This window comes from Oryctolagus cuniculus, chromosome 6, assembly GCF_051225735.1.
Source record: "Oryctolagus cuniculus isolate XC-2025 breed Fujian yellow rabbit chromosome 6, ASM5122573v1, whole genome shotgun sequence".
NCBI lineage: Eukaryota > Metazoa > Chordata > Mammalia > Lagomorpha > Leporidae > Oryctolagus > Oryctolagus cuniculus.
This window is the reverse complement of record NC_142872.1, coordinates 72,605,551-72,627,109: the sequence shown is the minus strand read 5'-3', so window position 1 is coordinate 72,627,109 and position 21,559 is coordinate 72,605,551. Positions and strand designations below refer to the sequence as shown.

Genomic DNA, 21,559 nt, shown 5'->3' with positions numbered 1-21,559 from the left:
CAGCAGGCAATCCACCGACATGCACAAAAGCATAGTCTTCCAGTAAGTAGATTTGTGTAGTAACTGAAAGCACACCTACGTGAAGTTCTCTGCTCAAACTCTAGAGCTAAAGAGAGGACCTCTCAGAGCGTTGCATCAATGACATATGCACCTGCTCTGATCAAGAGGCTGTCTACATAACTGCACTATTATTACCCTACACCAATGTAATGCTTCTACATTACTTGAGTACCAATGACACTCATTGTCTCTGTCATTTAAAACAGACCGTTACTAATTCCCCAATAAGGATCTTTCTGATTAATTTTACTACTTTTCAAAAGAACACATTTAACTACTTGTTAGGAATTTGTTTATTTATTTGAGAGACAGGTAGAACTCCCATCTACTGATTCACTCTTAAAATGCACATAATAACCCTGGGCTGGGGGCTGAAGCCAAAAGCTGAGAGCTCAATCCAGGTCTCCCCTGTGGTTTCCAGGATCACAACTGCTTGAGCTATCACTGCTGCCTCCCAGGGTCTACATTAGCAGGAAGCTGGAGTCAAGGGCAAAACTGGGTTTTCAGCCCTGGCACTGACAGGGATATGGGTATCTTTTTTTTTTTTTTTTTAAGATTTTTATTTATTTATTTGAAAGTCAGAGTTACACACAGAGAGAAGGAGAGGCAGAGAGAGAGAGGGGTCTTCCATCCACTGGTTCACTCCCCAGGTGGCTGCAATGGCCGGAGCTGCACCAATCCGAAGCCAGGAGCCAAGGTCTTCCTACAGGTCTTCCCATGCAGGTGCAGGGGCCCAAGAGCTTGGACCATCCTCCACCGCTTTCTCAGGCCATAGCAGAGAGCTGGATTGGAAGTGGAGAGGCTGGAACTCGAACCAGCGTCCAGATGGGATGGCAGCACTGCAGGCAACGAGCGGCTTTACCCCATGTGCCTCAGCGCTAGCCTCAGGGATATGGGTGTCTTAACTAGTGTCTCAACCTCTAAGCCAAAGCCTGCCCTCTACTCATTTTTTATGTAGCGATTCCCTGAATTACTCAGTTATGTTTTTTGATACTTTTGATAAGTAGTATTGGCTTACAAACTAGTCTGGTAATAATTATCTGAGATGAAGTATGTAGTTTTCCTGTTTTATTATTTTTGATATAGCATGAAACTAAAATAGAGTGTCTTTTTATATATTAGTTTTATTTTCATTTGACTTATAATTTACAAGTAGAATTCCATCATTGTTTTTCTCTTGATTTCACTAAATTGATGAATCTCCATAATTATATTGAATCAACTAATATTTCAGAGGAAATTTCTCTTTACAGTATTGTATTCCAAAGTGACTTTTAAAATCTGATTTTCTAGTTGTAACCTAATAGTGATTACAAACTGGTTTTTTCCATTGCTCTTTAGAAGAGTCATTAGCCGCTGCTAAGTAAACCACTTGTAGCGCTTGCTCATTGCCAGTGATGGTGGCGTAAGCGGCTCAGTGCAAATGGGTGCCTGCGGCTGGCGCATCAGCTGTGAAGACTTGTTTTGTGGGGACATGTGTCTGAAACGGATGTGTTTTCTCTTCCCAGGTCATTGTAGCTGTTTGGCCCACAATTTACATGGGTGCTTATTCTTGCAAGGCCTACAACACTAAAAGTTTATACAACTAAGATTTTGTAGCTGAAAGTTCAGCTTTTGCTCAGCAACTAATTGTTTATAAAGTAGAATAATACTGTAAACAGGATTCTACAGAATGGTTGATCTTGAAAATAACTTGCAGACCACATTTACATTACACAAGCCCAGTGGTAGTCATTAATTCATTCAAACCATTTCACCTGTGAGTTCTGTTGAGCAGAGGATGAATGAGTCTTGAGCTCTACACAGTCAGAGACGATACTGTCTGCCACAGCATCTGGAACATGGAAGGCACTGGATAAATATTTATAGAATGAGGAGGTTACTTGAAAAAATATATTTATTTATTTAAAGTTATCCTGAATCTTACATTGGGCTTCTGTATGTAAATCAGGGTGATGCCATCTCAAAATCTGACACTTCAGCCATGACAGAGCCTTTGCTTTGTTATTAATTGAAATAGAATTTATGACAGACATTTCTGTTTGTTCAGCTGCTTTGGGAAATTTACATTCTTCCATTAATCCTTAAGTGGAACTTAAGTTGGCATGGTGAACACTTGGCAGGTGACTGGTATGTGAGGAGCAAGTGGGGTCAGTGCAGGTGAGCAAGGAGTACACGCATGGACACAGAGACACAGAAATCTCATACACACTTCATACTTGTTTTAATGAAAACAGTGTTACTCTGTTTATGTTTATCTGTATATTGATTTTTTTTATTACTTTGATATATATATAAATATATCTACATATCACTATATACATATCAATATCTCAAATGAGAGTTACAAAGTACAGATTGTTATAACTCATGAATTGTTGAATAAGTTACTTCTGTGTGGAAAAGATGGGAAAAAAGAGGTTGCATAGAATAACAGGCAGATGAATCGCCCACTTTTTGGTGAACATGCAAAATGTTTGTGTTTCAGCTGCTTTTCTTAGCAAGTCAGGCTACAAATTCCTGGAAATTGCAGTTGTTGTTTGGATATGTAGAATATATAAATATATATAAATCTTCACATTTTGCTAGTGTTTTCTTTCTTTAAATTAGTTCCTGGATTAGAAGTGTAAAAATAAAAGATCATTTCCTGCTTTGAGCCATTTGAATACTGAGGGAAAATTTGTTAATAGAATTACAAAGAGAAGCTTTTGGTGATATCACTACTTACGTCAAAACTTCCTTTTATGTTTAGTAAAATGAGTTATTCACTTGTGAAGATATGGTCCAAGAACCACAGGCTAAACAGCTACATGTGTTTGTGGTTTCTCAGGAAATCAGCTGTCAACACGCAGACTTGCTGAGCCTTGACCCGGCCGCTGTGCGCTCTGGCTGTCTGGCCAGCCTGCAGCAGCCCACGGGCATCCGCCTTCTCGAGGAGGCACTGCTCCACCTGGGGCCTGTGGAGCCACCCACCAAACGCATCCGAGGGAAGACCCACCTTCCCCCTGACGTCCTCCGGTGGATCGAACTTGCTAAGTAAGCTGAGGATCCCACACTCAGAGAAGTGAAGAACTCAGCCAGGGAATACAGAGAGCACATGGCTTCTTTTGGCAGAAATGACCCAATGAAGTTGATGGTAACACCTCTGTGAAATTAAGAAATTCGTCTTTTAGGCTGGGTACCATTCTGTGAGTTGACAGTTGTTGCAGCAGCCAGAACTATCTTGCTCAGTGATGGAGATCTGTATTAAACCTGTTAGTTTCCCCAGTATTTGATCCCTTGGACTCACTGTTAGCCACCAAGTTTCGTTTCCTGTAAAGTGTGGCTGTAAATTATAGCTCCTAATGTTTTAATGTTTTTTTTTCCTGCGTGGTTGAACTGAATAGAGGATGATTTATTGTTTTCAGCAGGACTCAGAATTTCAGAAACATTTTAATCCGTTTACTTTGTTTATTTGGGGAAAATGAATTTATTTTGTAGTTTGCAATTTCGCGTCCTGTGATTTTTGTCCTAATGAAATCCAGTTCCTAATCCTGAGAAGGACATTATAGTAAGTTTGAAATTTAATTTGAAGTACTATTTTAAAGTGCTGATTTTTAGATTTTTAGGTTCTGGGAAAGAAGATAGGGAAAATAGAGGCAGGGAATCCCTGTTCTTTTTGGTTGTTTCACAGACAGTTCCTGTCTATAAGCACCATGAGCATTAAGGTGCTTTGCCTAGCACCAAGAACAGCTGTGAATTGGACATTGGTCACAGACAGAAAAAACTAATTATGCAGTAGGAAATGTATGTACTTTTATGCATAACTTACCATAAAATACAGTAGGAGATGGTGTCAGGAGAGGCAAAATAAGATGCTGGGGCAATTCAGAGACAGCCTGTAGCTAAGGTGATTTTTTTTTTACTCAAGGAGCATTGTAGCCCATTGTTTCAGCTGTACTGGGGATAGTAATACACCTTATATTTTCAGGGAGTGAGCAACCCAAAAACTAAATATGTGTTTGCTGGATAAATGCATCATACAAGTCTTAAGGGTGTTGACATTTTTTTCTAATTTTATTGTGTTGTTCCTTATGCTTTTGAATATATTTCTACATTCCTTGGAGGCAGTATAGTGAATGTGGTTTAGCCTTTCTTTGCTATGCTGTGGTCATCAATTTGACCCTGTTGTAGTGGGCATGACCCAGGGACCTGGGGACTGTGTGTGGTGGACATAGGGTGGTCTCTTCCCTGCGGTCATAGAAAATGCCTGAGCTCTCCTCTCCTTGACTTCTGGGCTCTGAGTGCTGTCCATTGCCCATCTGCCCACCACCTCCCTGTCCTGGGATTTAACCTTTGCCCTCTAGCTTCAGGACAAGAAGAGAGGACCATCTATTAAATTTTCTTCTAAATTTGGAATTGGTAGGCTAGGCTCACAGAGATATTGCACGGCTCTTCTGGTATAAATACAAGAGATCTAGTACCTGGGAAGGGAACCAAAAGGCAGGAGCATCAGAGGAAGCTGCCCTTACCTGGCTGGTCACGTGATGGCAGGTTTGGGAGAGCTGACATTTGAGTTGAGACTTGAAGATGGAAAAGAGATTTCCAAGAGGACCAAACCTAACAAATACTTGAGAATATTGTAGGAGGGGAAGGTTGACAAGGTCAAACCAGATTTTGTTAAGGTAAAGAGGGGAGTGAATGCTCTGGAAAAAAAAAAAAAAAGTTTTTCATCAGTGGAGTTGAGACAGCCTGCAGCCTGTAGGACCTGGATTAAAATATGGCAGAGCTCGGCACTGTGGCTTAGCAGGTAAAGCTGCCGCCTGCAGTGCCAGCATCCCATATGAGTGCCAGTTCGTGTTCTTGGACCCCTGCAGCCACATGGGAGACCTGGAGGAGGCTCCTGGCTCCTGCTTTGGATTGGCACAGCTCCAGTTGTTGCAACCAACTGGGGAATGAACTAGTGGGTAGAAGACCTCTCTCTCTCTCTCCCTCCCTCCCTCTCTCTCTCTCTCTCTGCCTCTCTCTGCATAACTCCTTCAAATAAATAAATAAATCTTAAAAAAAAAAAAAAAGAAACATGACATTGTAGACTGAGGGTTACTTTTTACTTGCTTCTGAGTTTTTTTAGGACTAAGGAAGAATTCCAAGATTACCTACAGATGCTGTAATTTTATTAATACTAAAGCTGCTTATTTAATAGATGAAAGACAGTATATAGTATACATATTGTGAACCTTTGATTTCATTTTAAAAGTATATTAGAATGTTTTTCTGCTTTCTGTGTGACTACAGTGGTAAAACTTAAGGACAACTTCAGCATTTAAAAAATTGTAGATTTATAGCAAGTGCAAAGTAACATTTTATATTATCATCTTCAGTTAATATAATGTCTGGCATTCTAATTTAATACCATTTCATTAGACCAAGTAATTGTGAAAATCCCAGAGTGTCTGTTGATGTGTCCCTCGTTTTGGCTTGTTTTATAGGCTGTATAGATCGATTGGAGAATACGACGTCCTCCGTGGTATTTTTAGCAGTGAGATAGGAACAAAGCCTGTCACTCAGGATGCGTTATTAGCAGAAGCCAGGAGTGATTATTCTGAAGCTGCCAAGCAGTATAATGAGGTAAAGTTGATCTCTAGCATATGTCTTTTACTTAAACATTTTTTTTGCTCTGCATGAAAAAATGTTAGCTTTATGACTTAGTACTTCATATGAACTATATTACTTAATTATTAGCCAGCTTACTGTCTCCCTGATGAAATGCCTTAGGCAGGCTGCTTATGAAGAAAACAGATGTATTTAGTTCACAGTTTTGGAAGCTGAAAGTCTAAATAGCATGCCTCAGGCTAGGCGAGCTCCATCCCCCCCCCCCCCCCCAAAAAAAAGTGTCACCTCATGACTGATAGCAGAGATGGAGCATCTGTGGGAGGAAGTGATCAGAGGACAAGGCAGGAAGCAGAGAGGCCCAGTGGGACCGGGTTCAGGGTTTTGTAACAAGCCTCATGGGAGAACTCAACAGCATTTCCCCTTACCACACCGCCCCCAAGTACCTTGATCCCCACACCGCCCCCAAGTACCTTGATCCCATTTCAAGGGCCCCAGTTAACCCAAGCACTGCCCACAAGGCCCCGCCTCTTAAAAGTTCTACCTCTCACACCACTGCATTGGAGACCAAGTTCTCAGCACATGGACCTGTGAGAGGACAAACAACATCCAAATCATAGCTCTTGGACTTTACCCAAAGGTTAATAATAACCAAATGTAGTTTCATAATGAGCAGATGTGAAATAATTATTGTATCTACACTGTTTTTAAGAAAACCCTTGAGTGGAGGTGGGTGTTTATCCTTAGCAGTTAAGATGTCCTATATCAGAGTACCTAGGTTTGATACCCATCTCCAGCTCCTGACTCCAGCTTCCTATTAATCCAGACCCTGGGAGGTGGCAGTGATGACTCAAGTGATTGGGTTCCTGTCACACATGTAGGAGACCTCGATTAAGTTCCCAGCTTTGGCCTGGCCCAGCCTCTGCTCTTGTGAACAACTGGGGAGTGAACCAATGGATGGCATCTCTATCTCAAATAAATTTTTAAAAATATTATAAACCATTGAATAAAAGACAAACCGTTTCATACATTACCAAGTATTATATAGAACTGTGCAATGTTATTACCATGGTTTCTATTTGGGTAGATTGTTTCCCTTCAGGAAGTAAAACATTTGTAATCAAGTATGGGAGAGCTTGAGTAGGTGACTGTTAGATCAGCTTCGTCCATTTGGTGCTTGCATGGCCAGTGTCTGTCCAGGTGCAGGCACTGAGCTTGGAAGTTTGGTTTTGTCCGTATTGCATATGTGTGGCCACTGTTTGTCCAGGTGCAGATGCTGAGCTTCAGGGTTTGTGGCCTGTGCAGCTCTTGGAAAACAGTCAGGGCTTTACAATCTTCGATAATTTTTTGCAAATATCCTAGATTTTAGTTTTCATTCTAAGAACTCGTTAAATTGTAAATAACTCATACTATTGATTTAAATCAGATTATGGAGCATTGAACATATTCAGCTTATTAATTGGCTCCTTTGGTAAGTTTCTCAGAAAAACAAATGGCTTCCTTCTGGGTAAGGTTTGGCATGCATTTATTTCTTTCAGATTCCTTTTTTTTTTCTTCTATTCAGTGTTACTCCGAATAATCTCCCTTTTCTCACAACTTGCTGTAACTCTTAAAATAACTGCCTTAGTGCGAATGTTTTACTGCCTCCTTTTTTTTACATATTTTCCTTGGTTTTCTCTCCAAGTTTGCTAAATAATCTTGATGACGTTTCTCTGCTAGGCTCTCAATAAACAAGAGTGGGAAGATGGTGAGCCTACGGAAGCCGAAAAGGACTTCTGGGAACTTGCATCCCTTGACTGCTACAACCACCTCTCTGAGTGGAAATCCCTTGCATACTGCTCTACAGCCAGTGTGGACAGTGAGAACCCTCCGGATCTCAACAAGATGTGGAGTGAGCCGTTTTATCAGGTGGGGAGGGTCATTTACAGGTCACTGAAATAAAACATTTTAGAAGGTAAAGTATTTTCTCCTTAATAAAATGGTTTAAAACTTTTCTGAAACATGTGGTAGTTGTGAAGTATTTGGGTATATATGACCTGGCTCCCCCTGCAGGCTCCATGGTATTGTGAATCTCTTGTCATTTTTAGTTATCTCTTTCAAAATAAATGGGATATATTTTACGGTAAATGTTAACGTCCCTCGTATGACAACTTGGAAGAATATTGCATGTTGTTTCCTGTAATGCGCTGCGTCTCGAGCCCCATGCAAAGTGCCATGCAGCCCTCATGTGCCACCCCGGCATCCCCTGAGCCCATGTTTCCTTAGTGTATAAGCAACACCAAGCTAACAGGAGAGCCCCTTTCCTATTGAACATGGTCCTGTATATTTTGTGGTTGACAAACAAGCTATTAACAGATGAACTTGTTTTAAAAATTGTAGTTTTAGGTTTGAATTTTGGCTGTTAAGTCTTGACCTACAAAATTAGTCCAGAGAATGTGATAGAAATAAAAGAGGTAAGCATTACCTGTAGATCTCTGTGCTCCGCAGGAAACGTACCTGCCTTACATGGTCCGCAGCAAGCTGAAGCTGCTGCTGCAGGGAGAGGCTGACCAGTCCCTGCTGACATTTGTGGACGAGGCCGTGCACCAAGAACTGCAGAAGACAGTCCTGGAGCTTCAGTACAGCCAGGAGCTGAGTCTCCTTTACCTCCTGCAGGACGACGTGGACAGAGCCAAATACTACATTGAAAATGGCATTCAGATTTTTATGCAGGTAATGCAGATAGATCTATCTGAAATATGAAATTTTGTGATCATTTTAAAAGTCAAACTCATGGTAAAATCAATCAGCAAAGATTTTCATGCCACCCATTTTCTCCTTCTCTCTGTTCTTCCATTTTCTTCTGATATTGCTCTTGGATCTGTCCTTTGTCTTAAATGTCTTTGTCAATCTTTTTTTTTTTTTTTTTTTGACAGATAGAGTTAGACAGTGAGAGAGAGAGACAGAGAGAAAGGTCTTCCTTCCATTGGTTCACTCCCCAAATGGCCGCTTCAGCCAGTGCTGTGCCGATCCGAAGTCAGGAGCCAGGTGCTTCTTCCTGGTCTCCCATGGGGTGCAGGGGCCCAAGCACTTGGGCCATCCTCCACTGCCCGCCCGGGCCACAGCAGAGACTGGACTGGAACAGGAGCAACTGGGACTAGAACTGGCACCCATATAGGATGCCGGCGCCACAGGCGGAGGATTAACCAAGTGAGCCACGGCTCCAGCCAATCATTTTTTTCTTTAAAAAGTTCTGTTTGGGAGCTAGCACCTTGGCATAGTGGGTAAAGCCACCGCCTGCGATGCTGGCAACCCATATGAATGCCAGCTGCTCCACTTCTGATCCAGCTTCTTGCATATGGGTCTTAGAAAGTAGTGAAATATGGACCAAAAGTGCTTGGGCTCCTACATCCATGTGGGAGACCCAGGTGAGGCTCTTGGCTTCCATCTGGCCCAGTCTTGGCCATTGCAGTCATTTGAGGAGTGAACCATCAGCAGATGGAAGATCTCTCTCTCTCTCTCAATCTCTTTCTTCTCTCTCTCTCTCTTTCTCTCTCTCCCTTTCCCTTTCTGTAATTCTGACTTTCAAACAAATAAGTAAGTCTAAAAAAGTAAAATAAAAATAAAAATGTTGCTGCACAGCAGGTTAAGATGCTGCTTGCAACACCAGCATTCCATACTGGAGTCCAGATTCAAGTCTCCACTGCTCTGCTTTCCATCTGGCTTCCTGCTGATGTGCCTGGGAAAGCAACAGATGATGGTCCAAGTACTTGGGCTCCTGCTCCCCAAGTGGGAGACCAAGGTGGAGTTCCTGTTCCTGGCTTCTGCCTGACCTAGCCCTGGCTGTTACTGCCATTTGGGGAGTGAACCAGCAGTTGGAAGATCTCTCTCTTTCTCTCTCTTTCTTTGTGTGTGTATTTCTCCCTCCCTCTGTTGTCAGTCTGTCTTTCAAATAAATAAGTAAATAAATAATTTTTTTTTAAAAAAGCATCAACCATGCTGAGACATTGGGTAACTGATATATTTCTAGGGCATTTGCTGTATTTCATGTGTCAGAGACCAATATCCCGGATTTTATGTAGCAAGTTGATTTACCGCAATACCCACTACCTTTTTTTCTAGAATTACTCTAGCATCGATGTCCTCTTACACAGAAGCAGGCTCACCAAATTACAGTCTGTCCAGGCTTTGATAGAAATTCAGGAGTTCATTGGCTTTATGAGTAAACAAGGTAATTATCTTAACTTGCTGTTGTTTTATTTCTTTTCTAATTATGGAAGAGCTTTAGCATCTGATTTTTTTTTTCTTAGTGAAAGGGCATATTTCTTAGTGTATAGGGAGGAAAGTGCCTTGGATTTATTCCACAAATAAGTATTTCAAGACTATTGAAATAAGATTTTGAAATGACCAGGTGCTGTTCTAGGCACTGTGGAAGCAAAGCCAGAGGAAATGTCACTGCCAGCTTGAGGAGGCGCTCATGTGGTTTGGTGACTACACAGCACACGTGCCCAAGGACCAGGGGAGGAGGTCTCAAGTGCTGTGTGAAGGGAAGGGGCTCACAGAGTCCAGTGGAAAGCAGAAAACTGCTGTGGTGGCTGTTACTAGGTGCTCGGCCTCCCAGATTGAGGACAGGACAATGACACTGTGAGTGCAGGGCCTTTGTGCATGCTCATGAGTAGGTTTTAACCTGGTGCTCATGGGAAGCCATGCAGGATTCTAATGGAACAGGTACATCTTTGTCATAAATTTCAATTTTGAGGGACCAATAGTGTGGCACAGCCAGGTAAGCTGCCACTTGGAATGCTAGTGTCCCATATAAGCACCAGTAAGTCCCAGCTGTTCCACATCCAATCCAGCTCCCTGCTAATGCACCTGGAAAAGCAGCGGGGCTCCTGCCACTCATCTGGGAGGCCGATGAAGCTCCTGGCTCCTTGCTTCGGTAAGGCTGTAACCATTTGAAACTTAAATAAATAATAAAATACATTTCAGTTTTTATTCTAAATAAAAATCCTTACAAAAGAAACTTTTTAAATAATAGTAAAAATTGTTACTTATATCTAACTGCCCAATTGTTCCTGCTTTAAATTTGGAGAGTTACTTTTTGAGTACATACTGTTAATGGTGCAGCATTTTATTATGTGCTTCCTGCTTTCCATGAGCTATGTTAGTCTCTTTGTATAACCTAGCTTTTCTAACACCTTATGAGATGTAGTTTCCCATTCACCTCCCCCTCCTCCATTTTATAGAGGCTTAGAGAGACTGGAGGACTCACTTAAGGTAGTAGTAAGTGAAAGGTCCAGATCTAGAATCCAGGGCTATCTGATCTGAGCTCAGTTTCCCATCCTCTGGTTCCCAGCAACAGAAAAGAGAAAGCTAAAGCATTCTGCATGAACAGTGTGCAATTTCAAATTCACAGGATTAGTGTGAATCCCCCTCTGAGACCCTCAAGGCCAGATTCTCTCAAGTGCTAGAAATGGGGCCTTGTGTACACCCCAGGGCTGGGTAGCGACCCATAGCGAAGCATAGTCATAAGTCACTGGCTCTGTTAGGATTCTCCACATTAATGCTATATACAAAGATCTGAGTAATCCTGTGCCCATTCAGACCTGATGCTGCCATTGAGAAACTGCTGCAACACCATGAAACTCTTTTCCGTTTTCAGTGCTTGTTAGATTTGGAATTGCAGATGAGGGATTCTGGACCTGTGGTAAAAGTAAGAATTGCAGTTCCCATCTTTATATCCTTAAATGGTGAGGGTGAAACATCAGAATATAGGAGTGGTGGGGTAACTTCCTGCTGCTCTTGTAAAAGAAAAGACAAGATTTTTTTTTTTAATTTGGAGAGAAAATTTGTATTTCCTATTTACTAATGATGACCCTACTTTGTCAGTTGGTCTTATCATTGATTAAGCTCTAACATTATTTTTAGGTAATTTATCATCTCAAGTTCCCCTTAGGAGACTTCTGAAAACCTGGACAAACAGATATCCAGATGCAAACATGGACCCAATGAACATCTGGGATGACATCATCACAAATCGGTAAAACGTGGTCCTTTTGAGTCAAATGTGGAATTTTTTTTTCTAAAATTGTGAGAATGTTTTTTCTCTCAAACTATTGCTTTAAAAACTGGAGTTTGGGATGGGTGTTTGTCATAGTGGTTAAGCCACAGTTGAGAACTCCATTTCCTGTGTTGAAGTGCCTGGGTTCAAGTTCTGGCTGTGTTCCCGATTCCAACTTCCTTCTAATGTGCACCCTGGGAGGCAGCAGCTAATGGCTCAAGTACTTGAGTCTCTGCCACCCATGTGGGAGACCTGGATTGAATTTTGGCTCCTGGCATCAGCCTGGCCTAGCTCTTACTGTTGTGGGCGTTTGGGGAGTGGATTGCCTGTTTCGTACACTCTAAAATAAAATAAATTGTTTATAAAATTATAAGAAAAAAAAAGAAAGCTGGTATTTGAGTCTAATATAACTCTGTTTTGTCATGCCGATGCCCATTTTTGTTCTAACAGAACTGCTGTGTGTCTTGTCCCTGCCTGCCCCCTGGGGGGAGTTGCTGCCCACCCATCTAGGAGGTGTTTGGTGCTGCTGGCTGCTGGCCACATGCTCTGGTAGGGGGCGTAGCACAGGCGGGGACTGCAGGGGCGACTGCATCTGCTGTCTCACCACTGCCTTTAAGGTGATGGATGACAGCAACCGAGTACACTGTGTAAGGACCTTTTATTGTTCTGCTATTAAACCTGTTTTGACATGCCTCCTCCCTGTGTTATGTGCTTGCGTGTGAGTCTCGCTTCCCCAGGTTTACGCTCACTCTCGTGCCCTCGGCTTACCCATCCTGGGTCATCACTACAGGATCGAGGTGGCGGACGCTAAGCTTTTACTTTGGGCAGCAGAATCAGGGAGGTTGTGAATTACTTTGTGCAGGTACAAGGGTACTTCAAAAAGTTTGTGGAAAATGGAATTAAAAGGTAAGTTTATTTTGGTGAAAAAATTAGAAATTTATGCATCTAGGGGGTTTTCAAAAATTCATGGAAAATGCATACTATGAAAAGTTATACATGGATTTCAAAACTTTTTTAGACCAAAATAGCCTTTTAATTCCATTTCCTACAAACCTTTTTAAATACCCTTGTATCCATGTAAAATAGGACTGAAGGGCTCTGACCCCTAAGTTCTTCCATTATTTCCTCTACTAATACTTTTTTTTAAACTTCTTATTTTGAGAAAAGATCTTACTCATGGAAAAGTTGTAAGAAAAATATAATTCTTCTGTGTGCCTTTTACAAAGATCAAATTTTTTTTGTTGCCATATAACTTTTTTACTCTTTCCACTCATGTACACAGATTATTTATGTCCTGAACCATTTGAGCATAGCTGCACACATCATGACCCTTTACCTGTTTGTATCTGTGTACATTTCCTAAGAAAGAGTAATCAGCTTTGGTGCTTGCATATTTTTTAATCTGTTTTATTTGAGAGGCAGATGGACAGAGATATCCCATCTGCTGCTTCACTCCCCAAATGCCCACAAAAGCTGGTGTTGGGCCAAGCCAAAGCCCTGAGCCAGGAACTCAGTCTGGCTCTCTCATATGAGTGACAGGGACTCAAGTGCTTGAGCGATTGACTGCTGCCTCCCAGGGTGCATCGTAACAAAAAGCTGAAATCAGAAGCAGAAGCGGGACTCAAACCCAGGCACTCCTATGTTTAATGAGGGCATCCCAAGTAGAGCCCCAGCTGCTGCGCCACACACCTACCCTAATGCTTTCATTTTTAATCTGCAGTCCGATTTTAATAATGTCCCTGATAGCATTTTCTCTACCTACATGAATGGAGCCAGTCCTAAATTGTGGATTGCGTTTAGTTGATGTGTCTTTTTAGTCTCCCTTAATCTGGAGCCATTCCTCAGCCTTTTTTTTTTTTTTTTTTTTTTTTGTCTTTTATGGCACTGATGCTTAGAGGAAAGTTCTTCAGCATGGGTTTATGTCATTTCCTCATGATGAAATTCAGATGACCCACCCTTAGCCAGATAGTCCTTCCCTGAGTTCTTTTTTTTTTTTTTTAAGATTGTATTTATTTATTTATTTGAGAGGTAGAGTTACAGGGAGAGGGAGAGACAGAGAGAAAGGTCTTCCTTCTATTGGTTCACTCCTCAAATGGCCGCAACGGCCAGAGCTGTGCTGATCTGAAGCCAGGAGCCAGGTGCCTCCTCCCAGTCTCCCATATGGGCACAGGGGCCCAAGCACTTGGACCATCTTCCACTGCTTTCCCAGGCCATAGCAGAGCTGGATCGGAAGAGGAACAGCCGGGACTAGAACCGGTGCGCCTATGGGATGCTGACAGAGGATTAACCTACTGTGCCATGGCGCCAGCCCCTCCCTGAGTTCTTAAGCTGTCAACATCACATGTTGGGTATACAGTGTCCATCTGCCTTTTACTAGTAATGGTCATTTTGATCACTTGGTTAAAATGTTGTCTGATCTCTCATGTATTAAAGCAATTTTTTTCCTTTGCAACTAGTGAGAAACTATTGTGATAGGTCCTTTGGAATATGGGACATGTTCCTCCGTGTTTCACATCTGTGGCTGGCTCTTGGCCCATCCAGTCCTGACAAGGATGGTGGCAGTGTAACAACTTCTAAGTCCACCACTTGTTTCATGTTTATCAGTCCGTGTCTTAAGGAGAAGCCCACCCCCTTTCTCATCTGTTAATCTACTTTAAAAAAATAAATGGTATAGACTCAAGGATTCCACTTTTAGTTACTGGGATATAACCTATTGCTGTCTTTTTCATTTTCAAATTGCCTTTGTCTGGTGAGTGTTCAAACTGATATTCCAGGCTCCTCTTGCAAAGTTACTCTCTTGTTTTCTTCAAGGAATTGTGTTGTTTTGGTTTTACATTTAGGTGTATGAGCCATTGGAAGATAATTTTTGTAGGTGGCATGAGGTATAGTGGATGTTCACTTTTTCTGTATGGATATGTAGTTTTTTTAACCTTTTTTTCCAGAAGTCTGTTTTTTTTTTTTTTTTTAAGATTTATGTATTTGAAGGGTAGAATTACAAAGAGGCAGAGAGAGAGAGAGAGAGAGAGAGAGAGAGAGTGAGAGAGAGAGTTCTATCCGCTGGTTCACTCCCTAGATGGCTGCAATGGCCAGAGCTGCACCAATCTGAAACCAGGAGTCAGGAGCTTCTTCTGGGTCTCCCACGTGGGTGCAGGGGCCCAAGGACTTGGGCCATCTTCTGCTGGCTTCCCAGGCCATAGCAGAGAGCTGGATCGGAGCAGCCGGAACTTGAACTGATGCCCATTTGGGACGCTGACATTGTAGGCAGCAGCTTTTACCGCTATGCCACAATGCCAGCCCCTGAAGTCTGCCTTTTCATAATTGCTGTGGCACCTTTTTGGGGAAGAATGCATTAACCATACACATATGGGCCTTTTATTTATATGTGTGTGTGTGTTTTTATAATGTCCAGCTGTCTCATATAGCTATCTCCATATAAAAGAGTTTGATTTTTTTCTTTGATTCCATCAACTGCTGAAACATGGATGTTAAAATTTATGGAATTATCTATTTCTCCCTTTAATTCTACTTCTATTCAAATTTCCTCTGGTATCATTTGCTGTTAGCTAAAATGTCCTTTAGCTGTTCTGGTAGTGCAGGGGTAGCTAAGGTAATTTCTTTTCGAGCAGCACAGAGCAGTGTGGTGAGTGAGGAAAGCAGGAGTAGATGGGTGGCCAGAGAGGCTTGCATCTTAGGAATAACCAAAACAGAAGAGGAAAGAGTTATGAGGCATACTGGTTATACTGGTTTTACCTGGCCATGAGGTTTCTAAGAAATCAGAAATTAGTCCCTGGATGAACAACAGTTACTTGATTATTGAGCAAGGATATACTTTATTATTATGTTAAGGCTGTTTTTCAGTGTTACTGATATTAATGAACATAAAGGCACTTAAACAAGATCACATATACAAAATAAATGATGATAACAAATAAAAGAACCCTATACCAACCCAGACATGTCTTTCATAATTCTCAGTGCTTGTTTATAACTGTTCACTGCCTTAATTTTCTGAACTTTGGATGTAAGACCTCAGAGAGATACAGCAAGAATAAATGGCTTTTCCCACAACACAGGGTATAATGCCCATTCATTGAGAGAGAAAACTGTGAGCTAAATGCTCTATTTTATGGATTGGAGGCATTAAGTAATAGCTGGAAAGTTCTGTTGAAATATCCTTGGCTGGCGCCGCAGCTCAATAGGCTAATCCTCTACCTGTGGCGCTGGCACCCTGGGTTCTAGTCCCGGTTGGGGTGCCAGATTCTGTCCCGGTTGCCCCTCTTCAAGGCCAGCTCTCTGCTGTGGTCCGGGAGTGCAGTGGAGGATGGCCCAAGTGCTTGGGCCCTGCACCCGCATGGGAGACCAGGAGAAGCACCTGGCTCCTGGCTTCGGATCAGCACGGTGTGCCAGCTGCAGCGCGCTGGCCGCAGCAGCCATTGGAGGGTGAACCAACGGCAAAGGAAGACCTTTCTTTCTGTCTCTCTCTCTCTCACTGTCCACTCTGCCTGTCAAAAAAAAAAAAGAGAAGAAAAGAAAAGAAAAGAAATATCCTTGGTGATCTTTGAAGTGTTGGTTTATTAAAGTGGAGAGTAAGTCCCATACCTAGAGTGTACTTTCGTACTCTGAAGGTGGGCAGAAATTTCCAACTGTGGACCTCCTGTCTGAGGGAGCTGTCTGGGAGCTCCCCGTGATCACAGCTTTGTCTCACGAGTCTGACGGCAGTCTCACTTTTCTTTGTGTAGATGTTTCTTTCTCAGTAAGATCGAGGAGAAGCTGCCCTCTCTCGCAGACGATCACAGCATGAGTGTGGATGAAGACGAGGATCCCCGGCTCAGCAGGGAGGTGAACACACAGGAGGAAGACATCTGCTCGCTGATCCAGAGCTGCAAGTTCTCCATGAAGATGCGGATGGCAGAGAGTGCTCGGAAGCAGGTGGGGGCCCGTGACCCTGCTTCTCTGTGGTGGGCCAGAGGCCACCTCAGTTAGCTTTTTCCCTTAACTTAGCTTTTCCTTGAAGTCTGAAGCTGAAAAATCAAATAGTGTGTTTTTTCTCTTTATAAGACAGCAAACATGAAGAAACACTTATACAGAAGGCATCTCAAGTTTGTTATGTGCTTGTTAATCATTTCAGAGTGTTTATTATTTGAAAAGCAAATAAATAACATCAGGTTTGATCTCATTTAACAAAATAAATGCTTGCCAGTAAGTTTCAAATTAGTTTTAGGCTCAGTTTGTAGAAATCTATCATTTAATAAGACCCTTTCTTGATACTAAGTATGCCTTGCTTAAAAGTTGCATATAATTCTTTAAATATATTATAGCTCATGTGACTGCTATTGCAAAGCAAAAAATGTAATTCTAAAAGAGAAATATTACTGAGAAATCCTGTGAAAATCACTAAGAAAGCTAAAAATCTTTCTGATGGAATGTTCAGTGTTCTTCAGCATTTTTCAACAATATATTCACATATAAATAGCAGCTAATTACTGTCAGTACCAGGAATACTAGAGGTGGAGGAACAAAGAATAATACACAGCTGAAGACCACAGAAAGCCTTCACTGGTTTCCACTTTACCTGCGCATACTCTTAAGAGCTCTTCAAAACTAGTGATTTGAATTTGAGTTTCACCTCTTCTTGTTGCCCACACTTCATCAGGTGCTGGAGGTGCTTTGTGGAGCATTGTGGAGACCGTAGCTAGACAGCAGCTTTGTGATAAGTAGCAAAGGCTAGTCACGTGGAAGGGTGCCCCTCAGGTGGGGGAAGGGAGAAAGCTTCCTGGGGGAGCCATGGTGTCTGAGTAGGGAATGGAGACCCAAGAAGGACCTGGGGACGCTTGGTCTCCTGAGTGCAACCCAGGTTGCATTGTAGCTGCTTCTGATTGGTTGGGCACTGTTGTGCAATTGAGCAACAAAGTCCTGGGAGCAAGATGGGCACAAGTGCCCTTGGGAGCAGTCACATTGACTGGGTGAGGAGACAGGGTGGCTGGGGAGGGCACACAGGAGGAGCAAGCTACTTACTAACTTGAGTGAGAGGCTGTCATTGGGCCAAGGGTTTCTCCTGGGGTTACAAAGTGTCTGGAATAAGACAGTAGTGGTGGTTGCCCAACTTTGTCAGTGTTCTCCTCCTGAAAAGTTGTAGACTGAAATGAAATGCAAAGTAGCAAGCTCCCAGCTAAGCAAAGAGGCAAGCTGCTACAAGGCAGACTGTGTGGGGCAAGGGAAGCGGCCAATCTAAGGCTTATTTGTAAGACAGCTTCATCTCTCCCACTGCCACCTGCCTGTCATCATGCCCCTTTTTCTCCTGTTAATGTAGAACAACTTCTCACTTGCCATGAAACTACTTAAGGAACTGCACCGAGAGTCCAAAGGAAGCACCGAGCGGCTGGTGCCATGGGTCCAGAGCTACTGCCGGCTGAGCCACTGCCGGAGCCACGGGCAGAGCCCGGCTGAGCGGATCCTCGCTGTGCTGAAGACCATCTCGCTATTGGGTACAGGCTGCTCTTGACCCTGCACACTGTCCACTGCCCTTCCATGTCATGTCCTGTGTGACATGTGTTGACCTTCATTCACCTGATGTTTGGCGATTACATCTCTGTAGTAACTTCAGTAAATAAGCAGAGTGTGCCTGAGAGGGTGATGTCATTTCCTTGGGACTACAGCATAAGATTTGGAGCTGTGGTTTTTTTTTTTTTTTTTTTTTTTTTGATAGAGTTAGACAGTGAGAGAGAGAGACAGAGAGAAAGGTCTTCCCTCTGTTGGTTCATCCCCCAAATGGGCGCTACGGCCGGTGCTGCACTGATCCAAAGCCAGGAGCCAGGTGCTTCCTCCTGGTCTCCCATGCGGGTGCAGGGCCCAAGCACTTGGGCCATCCTCCACTGCCTTCCCCGGCCACAGCAGAGAGCTGGACTGGAAGAGGAGCAACCAGAACAGAATCCAGCACCCCAGCTGGGACTAGAACCCAGGATGCCGGCGCCGCAGGTAAAGGATTAGCCTAGTGAGCCATGGCGCCGGCTGAGCTGGGGTTTTTAAGAGTGCTATTGAGTACGATATTTGGTGCTTTTATATATAAGCTACAATGGAAATTAAGATTTTTTTCTTTTTAATACTTGATGAAAATACAGCCCTAATAGTTTAAATACTTTGAGAGTAATAAGCAAGTAAGATATAAAAGATTCAACATGAAACCCTTTTGCCTTCCTAATTCTCTTTTCATTATAATGTAGCCTTCAGGACCGAGGGGCAGAAAAACGTGTAGAGGCATGGGTCCAGATCTGATGGCCCTGCTGGAGCCGGGCATCCTGGCGTACCTGGCAGCACTGATAGTGGATTCTTCCTCAAGGCAGTGTTGTGCCCAAGTGTCAGTCTCAGCGAAAAGTGCTCAAAGGAGAAGCAGTCTTTCCTCAGTGACCCCTCTCGGAGAACCATCATCTGATGCATTAGATAACTCTGTGGGGTGCCGAGTAGGTTTGTATTTTATGACAGCCTTGTGAGGCAGGCAGAGCCAGTAGCAGCGACCCTGTGTCTGAGGAGGTGCCGGCAGAGCACTGTCAAGGGCTAGTGAAGCTCCTTGCCCTGCACATGAGAACCTGAGTTTTCAGTGCAGCAGAGACTGTGACTTTGTCATCTGTAATCCATAATATCAGTTCAGAAACCCACTCTGGGTTAGCAGTGTGTATGCATAAATGCCTTGTTAAGAGCCATTTTCTGTTCTTTGAAAGACAGAATTAGGGGCACTGACAACAAGTGAGGTAAAAATTCAGAGTTCTAATTGCTTAGCCTCTGTGTAACCTGATATGATTCACTCTGACAAAGAACCTTTCTCATGAATGAGTGAGTTTAAGAAATTCCCTAAACAGAATTTGAAGTCGGTTTCATGTACCTTCAAAATGTATTCTAAACAATTTCTTAATGGAAAACCAGTTTTGTATACAATGAATTTCTTATGTTTCTCATTTACTTCAGTACCAATCATACGGTGTTTTTTTGTTTGTTTGTTTGTTTGTTTTTAATTTTAACCTAACAACAGATGAACACAACATTTCAAGCTACTTAAGCAAAAATATCTGGGCTTTGTGTGATCAGAACATCCTCCTGGGTACAACATACAGGATCATGGCTAATGCACTCAGCAGTGAGCCAGGCTGCCTGGCTAACATTGAAGAGAGCAAGGCCAGAAGAATTTTGGAGCTTTCTGGATCCAGTTCAGGAAGCATAGAGATGGTAATGAGGGCGGGAAGGTTTGGGTGCTGTTGTGTGTTCAGTGTGCAGCCCCCAGGCTGCAGGGGAGTAATGAAGTATTTCTCTGTGTTCTTAAAATACAGTTGTGCACAGCCAAGTTTCTTATGTGGAAAATTGACAGATTCCATGTGTTTCCTGTTTATTTGAAGGATAAAATTTTTTAGTATGAAGAATGAGAAATTTTCATTGGATTGATGTGACAGCTCTTTCATGAACTTTGTTAATGCAATTTCCCCAGCAGTCGCCATTCAGACTTCCCACCAGCCTGGGGGACACAGCAGCTTCTCCTCCTGTTTTGTTCAGTGCTTGCTCTGCTTGGCTTTTGTCAGACTGTTTGGGACTGTCGACAGTTACCTGCCTTCTTTTCATCAGTGGGGTAGTCTTGCCTTCTCCTTCCATGATGCCATCAGGGTCTCGTGGAATTGAGTGGAAGGCACGATCTTCTGTCTCTTTCTGAAGCTCCTGGCAGAGCTGCATGACCCTGCTGGCTGGGTCCAGCTCCATGAGGCTCACGGACTGTGGGGCCCGTGTTCATCTTGGTCCTTTCTGCTTGACTGCTTGTTCTGTGCTCAGACAGACCCTCACTGAGATTGCTTATTCCCTCTCAGGGCAGACTCTCCTTTTCCAGTTAACTTGCTTTCAGCGCATGGTGGAGCTGTTGATTCCTTCATAGGTCACAAATCAAGTATTTTCCCTTCATCATCACACGTGGGAAGTGGAGGCCTTTGAGCAGGCTTCAGTCTCACCCATGGGTTTTTCGGGGTCTGTGTGAATTCCAGGTGATCGCCAGTCTGTACCAGAAAGCATTCCACCATCTCTCTCGGGCCGTGCATGCCGCCGAGGAGGGGGCTCAGCCTTCCTCCGGGGGCCTGGGGCCCACAGCTGGGGTGGCCGATGCCTATATGACCCTGGTGGATTTCTGTGACCAGCAGCTACGCAAGGAGGAAGAGAATGCATCGGATGAATCACAGAAGAAAGAGACAAGTGAGTGTCCTGTGACATCAGCATAGTCTAAAGAGTTTTGTAGATATTTTAGGATTCCTACTTGTTTTTTGTTTCAAAAGATTTATTCATTTGAAAGGCAGAGAGAGAGACATAGGAGACAGAGATCTTCCATCCTCTGGTATACTCCCCAAATGTCTGCAACATCTGGGGTTAGGCCAGGCTGAAGTCAAGAGCCAGGAACTCCATCATTGTCTCCCAGATAAATGTCAGGGGCTCAGGTACTTGAGACCATTATCTGCTGCTTTTTCAGGGACATAGCAGACAGCTGGATTGGAAGCAAAAGAGCTGGGATTTGAACCGATCCTCCAAAATGGGATGCCAGCTTCTATAAGCAATGGCTTAACCCACTGTACCACGATGCTAGCCCCTCCTATTTGTTTTTAAATGACAGTGCGCTTAAAAATTTATTCATTTGAAAGACAGAGTGACAGGGAAAGAGAATGAGGGCACAAATTCTTTCACCCACTGATTTACTGCTTAAATGGCCACAACAGCCAGGGCAGGGCCAGGCCAGTCCCAGGAGCCCTAAACTCCATTAAGGTCTCCCATGGGGATGACAGAGACTCAAGTACTTGGGGCTATCATCTACTATTTCCCAGACACATTAGCAAGGAGCTGGATTGAAAGTAG

General features: G+C 43.1%; 1 protein-coding gene across 9 annotated transcripts in view; it reads left to right on the top strand.

Annotated features, from left to right (window-relative positions):
• The window catches only part of PRKDC (protein kinase, DNA-activated, catalytic subunit), a 177,743-nt gene that overhangs the window by 135,853 nt on the left and 20,331 nt on the right, over nt 1-21,559 (top strand). For all 9 annotated transcript variants that reach the window (XR_011389983.2, XR_016235620.1, XR_016235617.1 and 6 more), the window contains 10 exons: nt 2,891-3,096; nt 5,529-5,667; nt 7,369-7,557; nt 8,137-8,361; nt 9,751-9,859; nt 11,557-11,668; nt 16,429-16,618; nt 18,000-18,174; nt 19,713-19,906; nt 20,704-20,908. Coding sequence is in view for 4 of the 9 variants with exons in the window: in XM_070076562.2 (XP_069932663.2) it covers nt 2,891-3,096; nt 5,529-5,667; nt 7,369-7,557; nt 8,137-8,361; nt 9,751-9,859; nt 11,557-11,668; nt 16,429-16,618; nt 18,000-18,174; nt 19,713-19,906; nt 20,704-20,908 (1,744 nt within the window). In the remaining 5 variants the exon portion in view is untranslated. The remainder of the gene's footprint in view (nt 1-2,890; nt 3,097-5,528; nt 5,668-7,368; nt 7,558-8,136; nt 8,362-9,750; nt 9,860-11,556; nt 11,669-16,428; nt 16,619-17,999; nt 18,175-19,712; nt 19,907-20,703; nt 20,909-21,559) is intronic.